The 11,227-nt window shown below is 41.6% G+C and overlaps 1 protein-coding gene across 1 annotated transcript; it reads left to right on the top strand.

Annotated features, from left to right (window-relative positions):
• Positions 1-5,503: 5,503 nt before the first annotated feature.
• LOC135607613 (putative disease resistance protein RGA3) lies at positions 5,504-9,824 on the top strand. The gene is given in 4 exon segments (XM_065099564.1): positions 5,504-6,332; positions 6,335-7,114; positions 9,236-9,663; positions 9,723-9,824. Coding segments are annotated over 4 exon segments (1,947 nt in total). The 5' UTR covers positions 5,504-5,695.
• Positions 9,825-11,227: the final 1,403 nt, after the last annotated feature.

Below are 11,227 nucleotides of genomic sequence, written 5' to 3' on the forward strand. Positions count from 1 at the left end.
GTATTCACTCGTAAAAATCCGGCCTTTTTGCCGTTCTGTTGTGGAAGAAAAGGGAATTTTCTGATTTCAACCCTGAACATTCACAAATTGTGCATGCATCATACGTGTCGGTACATCGCCCCTTTCCAGGGGTAGAAATGTAAACGTAAGTAACATCTGAAACTGAACGTTCGTAGAAATTTGACTTTGGTCAGGGACCAAAATGAAATTACTCACTGGCGGCAGACGTCTCCCTCCTTCGACTCAGCAGAAATGGGCGGTGATGATGCGGTATGTGTCCCTCAATATGCGTGCACCAGACGATCTCGCTGGCTGATGATGATCGGACGGACAGTGGTGGAGTCGGCAGGGAGCCATCGACGCGGACCGCTTTCCTCGTCGCGGTTGCTCTAGTCGCCGCGTAAATCGGTAAAAGTCGGTGTCTTTTTGGATATGGTCACCCTTATGTGAGGTTACCGTAAGATAAATATTATTTTTATAATGAAATTATAAAAGAATTTCTTTTTAGATTTTTTTAAGAGAGAAGCCTCACTCATTTCCTAAAATTTTCTAATAGTATCTTTTTACCTAATACATGAAATTTTTTTTATCTATCAACCAATCCAAAATATAAACTAACATCCTAATTTTTTAAATATTTTTATAAAATATATTTTTTATAAATAATAATTTTGTCAGACTCATCATTTCTGACACAGTAGAGATAGATGTGCATGGTTCAGACCAAGATGGGGTCCAATAAGATTAAGGATAAAATTATCTTTTTATATGATAAGATATTATTTACGAAAATTTTTGAAAGTTAGAATGTTATGCGAAGATTTTTCGAAAATATAATTTTTTTTCAAAAATTTGTTTCAAAAAATAATGAAACATGAGTAAGGATAAGAAATGAAAATAAATCTTAAAACAAAATATTTCTTTCATCAATAATTGATTAAGAGTTTTTTTTATGCATTAGAATGATGATAAATAATAAAAAAAAGAAGGATAAGTAAACCTTAAAATAAAAAGTCTTGAATCTTAATTTTTTTATTCATTATATATTTTCTCTCAAAATTTGTTGATGCGATTTTACTAAGCATTGCATTCCATCAATGTTTCAACAAAAAGACCGGAATATAAAGCTTGTATTTGTCCCTCTATATTTTGTCTCATATTTAATTGATAATTTTGCGATGTCCTTCTCTTGAATTATACTACAACGTTTTGATCTATGCTTCAAACCTAATCTAATCTAATTTGGACATGCAAAAAAATAATATTGGATTCTTTCCTAACAATTTAAACTTCTAAGATTACCGATTATCCAATCAAAATATTATCATATTATGCTACATGAATGAAGGCATCAAAGGACAGTGAGGTTTCTCGAAAGACGTGGTGGGGAGAAGAATCAAATCAGAAAAGAGAAGAGGAATATGCGAAGGATTACTTTGTACCATGTCACAAAGTGCTTCTGCTTTGTGTTCCTTTCTATCTATCATGTAGATGCAATGTTCTTCCAAGATAAGGATGTCAAAAAAAGGAGGAATTCATGTTGCATCAAAATGGAGTAAATTTATTGGAGAGCTCCAATGAGATGATGAGTACAAGGAACAATGGGCATATTTCTTTGATATACGAATAATTTAGATTCCGAGTCGTGAAGATAAACTCTAAGACAAATTAAAAGTGTTGGAGCGTACGAGAATTATACATTTATTTCGGAAATGAAATTGATGGAGATGTTCCATATGTATAAGAAATCACAATGAACTTCTAATAAAATTTCTTGCCAAGATATTCTCGAGCATCTTTCTTGGTTTTTAGTTTTATGCTTTAAATATCAATATAAAAATATTTTTTAATATCTAGTTTATTGAAAAAAAAATTGTGTATTTTTCAAGTAAAGGTCGATGCCCATATATATATATATATTTCATATGCTATGTCTGATTTAATATCTTGGAGAAATAATTTGTAAGAAAGTTTGCTCTAGATTTTTTCGAATTCACCTTGCCCGAGGTGTTTGGACTCAAAGAACTAACGACATGTTACAAGAAGATATCGCTAATATTGTTTAGATCTATCGATGTAGAGTTGTTTGAAGTATATCCGTTCATGTCAAATTTTTCAGGTTAGGCTTTGTTCGATAGAGAAATTGTCGTCAAGTAACACTAGCATGAGTCTCTTGGGTTGCTTCTTAGCTCTTTGATACAGACTCTTGTCTGAAACTTTATCACTATTTGGTAAATTAACAACATCGCCCTCACTATTTGGTAAATTCACGGTGATGAATATCAAGAGGATATTCATCACCGTGAATTTAGTCAATATTGTTTTGAAGTATGACTTGTATCCGAATATGACTTAGATGTTCACAATCTCGAAGGGGAGATAGAGTCGCCAATAAACCTCATTAGCGAAGAAGTTAATGAGGTAAGGTTATTAGTTGATAGCCCAAGTTTCTGAAAAATATTAAAGTAAAAAATATTGACATAGCTACCTGTGTTGATCATGATCCTTTTCACTCGGGTATTATTCATCCTCACAGAGACCACCAAGATATTATCATGATTTGGGTCAAGGCACTCTACCTTTTCCTTCTTGAAAGTTATATTTGGGTTTCCCATTGTCCTCAAGCACTTTTATATTTGGATTGAAATTGACACTAAGAGAGGGGGGGGGGGGGGGGTTGAATTAGTGCTTAAGGAAAACTTCGTTGATTCATCAAAATCTCGTTCGATGAAAACCAATATTGAGTGTGGTCGACTTAAAGTAGGTGCAAGGTAGAGTGAGCAACAAAATAAGTAAGCAATAAAGATAAACAATGAAGAAGAGAAAAGGGGCACATCGGATTTATAGTGGTTCGGTCGTCATGACCTATGTCCACTCTCAATTCCTCTTCCGTCGAGGCCACCGGTTTCTACTGTCGATCTTTTTTCAATGGGTGAAGATTAATTACCCTCTTACAACCCTTTTCTCCTTTTTCACGAGTTACGAGATAATATTTACAAGTCTCTCACCCCTTCCTTAAATTGAAATTAAACTTAGAGAAGATGAGGGGAATTCTCACTAGATTACAATAGTATTTTCTCATGTTTTTATTTTCAGTTCTTATGTAAACTAAGTAGGGATGAGTGAGGTATTTATAGGCCCCAAATGAATTTAAATTTAGAGCCAAAACAGCCTCATCCTGGGTTTTCAAGATACTGGCGGTATCACCGTCAGTACCGAGCGCTACTATCACTTGTCGGACCGACAACTAGCGGTACCACCGCCTGTCAGTCTGACACTGGGCGGTACCACTACCTAGTCTAACACTAACACTAGGTGGTACCACTGCCTGACAGGGCTTCGGAGATTGGGCTCTAGCGGTACTATTGCCAGACTGGGTGGTACCACCGCCCAAATAGCTTGGGAGGCCAAGCCTCAGGGCTGGGGGTGTCATCGTTTGGGCCAACTAAGGGTCACTAAATGAGCCTTCCACTTGGCCCAAAATAACCCCAACTAAGGCCCAATTAGTCCTTAATTGAGTTATCATGGTTATACTCGAAACTAACTCAATTAGCCCTTTAAACTACTTCGATCTAGATAAATTATTACAAAGCATAGTTCCATTGTTGTCCGGCATGTCACTGGTTTATTTGGCAGCTCGTTTGATCCTTCGGCGCATCGTCCTCTCCTTCGACGTATTGTCCAATCAACATGTTGACTTTCCGCAACATCCGATCTCTTTGGCGCAATGTTTGATCCTTCGGCTTGATGCTTGAACTCATGGCACGAAGACCTTATGCCGGCACATCGACCGATCCTTCGGCTCGAAGTCCAATCTTTTGACATGTTCACTCCGGCCTAATGTCTGATTCTTCCCGCTTTAATCAAATTAACTTTCTATGATCGAAATTATTCCCACGTTACTCAAAACGCATATTAGATCATAACTTCATCAATTGATTTCATAATCAAAATCCGAGATTCGACATTTTCAATGATAGCTTAAGCATAAAGCTTACGACCTAAGGAGTTGGTGCCTATGTCATATGAGCTCTTCAATATACTTTTTCAGGTTACAATATTCTTTAGTGTCATGATTGTAATCTCAATGGAACCGATAGTACTTGGACTTATCTCTTTTTTACTAACGAGGTCTTCATTGGGTGAGGGTCTCTTTAGAGCCCCTTCTCCTTTATCTATAGGAAGAATTGACTCTAGTCATATTTAGATGGGTCAGCTTAGGCCTTGGGTGAGGTAACTCGGGTTATTTATTTCTTTTCCGTTCTGATGACCTCGGGGTTAGGGTTGATTGTGACCGTTCTTGCTTTGGCCTCTTACGTGACTCCTCATACTTGAGACCATTGCCTTTGTGGCAATATATTGATTAGTTCAGTGAAGTGCCTTGAGTATAGTAGTGGTGACCTCTCTATCAATAATCAAAAAATACGAGAGAGATTAAGTCCCATCATGAATATCTACATTATGAGTGATGAATAGACATCTACTATGCATCGAATCTTATTTATGAACTAAGTAACAAAATCTATGATTGTTTTTTTCCTCCTCTTGCCCGACTCCGAGGAGTATTGTTCTTGAAGGTCAAGGTCATATATTCTCGAGAAAGTGAAATTCAAATTCTCTTGCTAGCTAGGCGAAAGAGTAAATAAAAAGCAACTTCAGGCGATAGTACCATTCTCATGTCATGCCTCTTAATATGGTCAGGAAGGCATGGCATATTAAGGCATCCGAGGTGTCATATAATAATATCCAGATACGGAATGCTACAATGTGCTCCATCGGGTCGGTGTTACCATTGAACGCTTCAAGGATAAGAGACAAAAGTTTGCTGGAATCGATTTCTCTTAGATTTTTTAGATGAACGATGACCGACTTGAAGTGAGGTCGACCAATACCTCCCATTTTGATTGTTGGAACTCTCATTGTATCTCATTCAAATATTTATCCATCTTTCGTAGTTATATTTATAATAAATCCTCCGTCGAGTTCACTAACTAGGTTTCGGATCTAGATGAGGCAGAGTGGGGGTATTATAATTCGTTGAATTTCACAATCGAGGATTGAAGTATCCTCTTGACCGACGGTTCGATGGGCATCAAGCACTCTTAAGATGTTGGAATCTTGATGAGTGCGGATGGTAGTAGAGTTCGTGGCATCATGTACTAGACTAATTGAGATAAAATAGAGTGATAACCTGAGATATAAAAACACCTAAATGAGAACGAGGAGGTGGGCAGGATGAGGACGAGTATGGCTTAGCATTCGTCCTATCAACGGAAATCTAAGACCAAAGATTGAATTGGTCTTCGTCATCAGCCAACTCATCCTTATCTTGTAGTGTGACCGACCAGGATCTGCACCCGAAGATGCCACCATCGACGTCCCATCTCACCTGGTCTTCGCAGTGAACTGTGAGTTTATCCAGTTATTTGAGGGAAAGTTCCCGTGAGCATGGAATGATCCTCCGTTAAGCTTTGTAGCACCAGCACCGAGGCAGAGAGTGGAGAAGAGATGAGTCATGTCGACGAGATATTATTATATCAGCATCAAGAGGAAGTCAGTCAACGAGGCATTATCATGCACATCTTGAACAACGAGAGGTCGATGGGCGTCTTTACCGGTTCAAGATCAGGTATCGATCTTCGGAAGAGAGAGGCAAATCTAAGCGAGGCGCGTAGCACCAGCAAGTTCTTGCATCATGTCGGCAGACTCCGTGTTGTCGGCCTTCATGCAGGTGGTGCTCGAGAGGGCGTTCATCGCCGCTCGCCAGGAGCTGGGATTGATCCTCGGAGTCAGCAAGGAGCTGAACAAGCTCTCCCGCACGCTCGACACCATCCACGCCGTGCTGGAGGACGCTGAGGAGAAGCAAATCAGGAACGCTGCCGTGCGTGATTGGCTTCGGCACCTCAAAGACATTGCCTACGAAGCCGATGACTTGCTGGATGCGTTCAACTTCCGAGCCCTGCGGCGTAAGGTGGAGGGTGGAGAACGAACCTGGCAGGTGTTCCGTGTCTTCTCTTCTTGTTTCGGCTTGAGACATGCCCTGCTCCGCAGCAGGATGGCGCATCAGATCATGGAGATCAGGAAGAAACTCGATGAGATGGCGAAAGAGCGAGACAACCTTCAACTCCGAGAGCTGACCGACGGTACCAGCAGAACCGAAAGTCTTCGTCGGCCGCCGACGAGCTCACTGGTGGATGAGTCGAACGTGCTCGGCAGAGAGGAAGACCGGGATGAGATTGTAAGATTCTTGGTGTCTCAAGAGTCTTCCTCGAGGAACTTGCCGGTCCTTCCCATCGTCGGCTTCGGGGGTCTCGGGAAGACGACGCTGGCTCAGAAGTCTACAACGACGCAAGGGTGACCAATCATTTCGATCTCAAGATGTGGGTGTTTGTCTCCTGCAACTACAATGCCGTCAGGCTCACCAAGTCGATGGTAGAAGCTGCAACCAAGAAGAAATCCGATCTCACCGACCTAAACATGCTGCAGGAGACTCTGGTGGAGGAATTGAGAGGAAAGAGGTTCTTGCTCATACTCGACGACGTCTGGAATGAGGTCCGTGCTAACTGGGACAGAACACGCCTTCCCCTGAACGCCGGTAGGAGCCGGAGCAAAGTGGTGATCACGACACGGATCAAACGGGTTGCACAAATCATGGGCACAGTGCCTCCCTACCATTTGAAGAGGCTATCGAAGGATGCCAGTTGGACCCTCTTTAGGAGGTCCGCATTTGCCGGAGGAGAATTCGCCGGGAACCACAAACTGCAAGCCATTGGGAAGGAGATCGTATCGAAGCTGGACGGCATACCATTGGCGGCCAAAACCATAGGAAGCATGTTGTTCGCGAGACGAGATGAGGTCGACTGGCGGAAGATCTTGAAAAGTGAGTTCTGGGAGTTGCCGGCGAATGAGAACGACATCTTGCCACCTCTCAAGTTGAGCTATCAGACGCTCCCCTCGCATCTGAAACAATGCTTCTCCTACTGCTCCATATTTCAGAAAGGTTACGAGTTCGACAAAGATAAGCTGGTCAAAATCTGGATGGGGCAAGGATTCCTGCAACACCAGGGTACGAAGCAGATGGAAGACACAGGAGCTGAGTACTTCGACGATGCATGTCCGTCTCTATCGACGAATGTTTTGTTGGGACGGCGGAGCAACGAAAAAACAGAATACTATGATACGTCTCTATCGACGAATGTTTTGTTGGGACGGCGGAGCAACGAAAAAACAGAATACTATGATACGAGTAGAAAGAATCCTTTCGATTCAAGAAAATTAATGTAGTATTTAAAAACAGGAGGATTGATAAGAATACTTACAAGATATTCTAAGTGTTCATAGGACCTAGTTATAACTACATTATAACTACTAGATCATGATTATGTTAGTTAGATCATGATTGAGGTGGTTGTTGAAATCATCATGTAACCACTAAATCATGATAACTATCTAGATAGATAACAATGAATCAAATCTTAACACTCTCCCTTGATTCATAGTTGCATACACTGATTTACGATATAAAATAAACATGCTTTTGAACTGGAAGCGATTTAGTGAGAATATCCGTAACTTGTTCATCTGTTCCATAATACTTCATTGTTATGACTCCACTTGCTATAAGATCTCGGATGAAATGATAGTGTATTTCTATATGCTTCGTTCTTCCATGAAACGTTAGATTCTTCATCATTGTAATTGTGACTTTATTGTCACAAAATATTTCCGTTGCTTCTTTTTGTTCTTGACGAAGAATCCAACGTTTCATGGAAGAACGAAGCATATAGAGATACGCTATCATTTCATCCGATATCTTATAGCAAGTGGAGCCATAACAATGAAGTGTTGCGGAACAAATGAATAAGTTACAGATATCCTCACCAAATCGCTTCCAGTTCAAAAGCATGTTTATTTTATATCGCAAATCGGTATATACAACTATAAATCAAGGGGGATTGTTGAGATTTGATTCATAGTTATCTATCTAGATAGTTATCATGATTTAATGGTTACAGGATGATTTCAACAACCACCTCAATCAATCATGATATAAAGTTATAGGATGATTTCAATAAGTTATAGGATGGTTATAACTATGTCCTAGAGTGCGTGCATTTGAGAAATCTTTTGACTCCTCAATTGCGGCAACAACATGATCTAATAGTTAGTAGATAAATCTTTTGACCCATCAATTGCGACAATAACATGATCAAATTTCGGAGTTAAAATTCTCAAAACTTTTACAACAATTATATGATTAGGAAGATGTTCACCATAAGATTTCATTTGACTAACAATTTCAATTACTCGAGAAAGAAAATCTTGCACCGATTCATTACTTTTCATGAACAAAATTTCAAACTCACGACGAAGGGTTTGAAATTTTACCGTAATCACCCTTGATGAGCCTTGAAATTCATTTTAAAGTATCAACCAAGCTTGCTTTGAGGTTATCGCTACTGCAATTCTTCAGAAGATCATCTCTTGTACAGCTCGTTGAATGAAGAACAATGTCTTTGAGTCCTTCTTTCTATTCTCCCTCAACCTGATTTCGTCATCTGCATACAAATGTTGGGGATGGAGGAGCAAGGAAAAAACAGAATATTACGATACGAGTAAAAAGAATCATTTCGATTCAAGAAAACTAATGTAGTATTTAAAAACAGGAGGATTGACAAGAACACTTACAAGATATTCTCAAGTGCACACACTCTCTATATTTTTATTTCATGAACTATGGTCCTATTTATAGGACCTAGTTATAATCACCCTATAACTACTAGATCATGATTGTGGTAGTTATTGAAATCATCCTATAACTACTAGATCATGATTGAGGTGGTTGTTGAAATCATCCTGTAACCACTAAATCATGATAACTATGTAGATAGATAACTATGAATCGAATCTCAACACGTTTCATTGCACAAGACTGTAGGCTGCAGGGAATCCAAGGTTCGCCATCTTTCATTGACCTCCTTGTTTGGATTCAGAGTTTGGATTCAGAAGCTTGCGCACGCTTGTCACACTATATGGATTCAATTCCAGTGTCATCCAGATTCCACCGGATCTATTTCTACGTTTGAAATACCTACGCGTGCTGGATTTCAGTGACAGTTTCCTCGAAGAATTGCCCGAAACCATCGGCAACTTAGTGCATCTCCGGTACCTGGATCTGACTGCCACTGCCATTGCAAGGTTGCCTGAATCAATTAGCAAGCTCTATAGTTTGCAGACCTTGAGACAGAGAGAGTGTTTCTGGGGTTACCCAAAGGGATAACCAATCTGATAAACCTACGGCATCTGGAAGAAGACAGCAGACTGATCTCGAGTGTGGCTGGGATTGGGAAACTGACCTGCCTCCAGGAACTGCCTATATTCAAGATTCATCAGCAGATCGGACATAGGATATCGGAGCTGAAAGATATGACGGAGATCCGAGGAAGTCTCTGCGTTTTGAATCTGGAGAATGTGGCCGATGCCGAAGAAGCAAGACAGGCCAGATTGAGCTACAAACAACATCTGCAGAAGCTGCAACTAGAATGGAACGCTCACAGTGCGGGCAGCTTTAGAGATGAGGACATACTCGAATGCCTGCAACCACATGAGAGCCTCAAAGAGCTTCATATAGAAGGCTACAATGGCAGCAGGTTCCTCAGCTGGGTAGGAGATCCAGTTTTCTCTAGCCTTACGAAAATGTACTTGCACTACTGCAACTGCAGCCTCCTCCCACCTCTGGGACGGCTGCGCTTCCTTACTCACCTAGAAATGCAAGGACTGGATGGGATCAAGCATCTTGGTCCGGAGTTCTGCGGCCATGGTAGGGATGGTGATTTTCCATCCCTAGAAGTGCTGCAATTGGAGGACATGACAGCTTGGTTGGAGTGGTCTGGAGTCACCGAAACCCATTTCCCGTGCCTCCGTGAGCTCAGCATCGTGCGCTGTCCAAAATTGAGGCGATTGCCTGCCATCACTTCTCTTTCTTCGGTGCACATATCCAACTGCTCAGACCTGCAATCTCTACCGGCGGACCTGACCAGGCTTTGGAGACTAGAGATCTATCACTGTGAAAACATGGTGGTTCCGCCAGAAGGCAGCGGGCTTCAGTCACTGGCCTCCCTCAAGCACTTGGATGTCGAGAACTGTCCTAAGCTGATGTCGGTAGCAGAGGCAGATGCTGTTCGTCTTCCCAAGTCGCTTCAAGTGCTCCGAATCAACTCATGCACTGATCCGAGCAGCTGGGTTTTCAAAGAGATAAGATTCTTAACATCCCTCCAATATTTGCAGATTTCCGAATGCATGAACTTGAAAGTTCTTCCGGAAGGGCTTCGTGCCCTTCCATCCCTCCATAGCTTTCTGGTGCTTAGGTGCCCTCAGATCACCGCATTGCCGGAGGATGGCTTGCCTGCGACACTGCAATGCTTGTCCGTAGAAAGCTGTCCGATGCTGCATGAACGGTGCAAGGAGGAGAGAGGCCTCGACTGGCACAAGATAAATCACATACCCACCGCAGTGATCGACGGCCAACACTTGTAAAGGTGATAAGAACACTACCCGATCTCTCTTTGTCTTTTGCATCAACCTAATCAATTAGCAAAGCTCTATAGTTTGCACAATTCCTAGGCCTGTTGAAGATGTGGAACTTATCATCTTCTTATGGTGAAGCCAATTACTTGGCATCAATTAACTATTCTGCTTCTCTCCTCAGCATGTTCTGCATCCCAGAAGCAAAGTAGGTTCCGATTGTTTGGGGAGAATCACAGGAAAAAGACCTGTTCGTATGAGATACAGTAGGGTTTTAGTTGCAAGTTTTTGTACCACTTGGAAGTTTATGATACACAAACTGCTGAGCATATATGGAATAGCTACCTACGTGCACCTAAAACGCGTTCCATTTTCGCAATGGCATTCAATCGAACAACTAACGTGCATGAGCACCTAAATATTAAAGCAAAGCCGTGCAGAAATGCTAGACCGTGTGGAAACTGATCAAGACGGAGCAAAGACATGCCAGAGCTACCGGTGGATGACACGGCGACGGAAGGCAAGCAGATTTCAACCCCATTGCCCCGGTCCCGACGTGATTGAGAACCCGGTTTACAGCAGGCGACGCTCGGGGATGAAGGGGGAACTATGCGTAGGAAACTTGCACGGAGGAGGGTGAGGAGGGCAGAATAAGTACACGAAGGCCTAATCGGAAGACTTCTTCGAGCTCAGGCAGGGCATG

Source organism: Musa acuminata, chromosome BXJ2-3 (assembly GCF_036884655.1).
Source record: "Musa acuminata AAA Group cultivar baxijiao chromosome BXJ2-3, Cavendish_Baxijiao_AAA, whole genome shotgun sequence".
In the NCBI taxonomy this organism is placed as follows: Eukaryota; Viridiplantae; Streptophyta; class Magnoliopsida; order Zingiberales; family Musaceae; genus Musa; species Musa acuminata.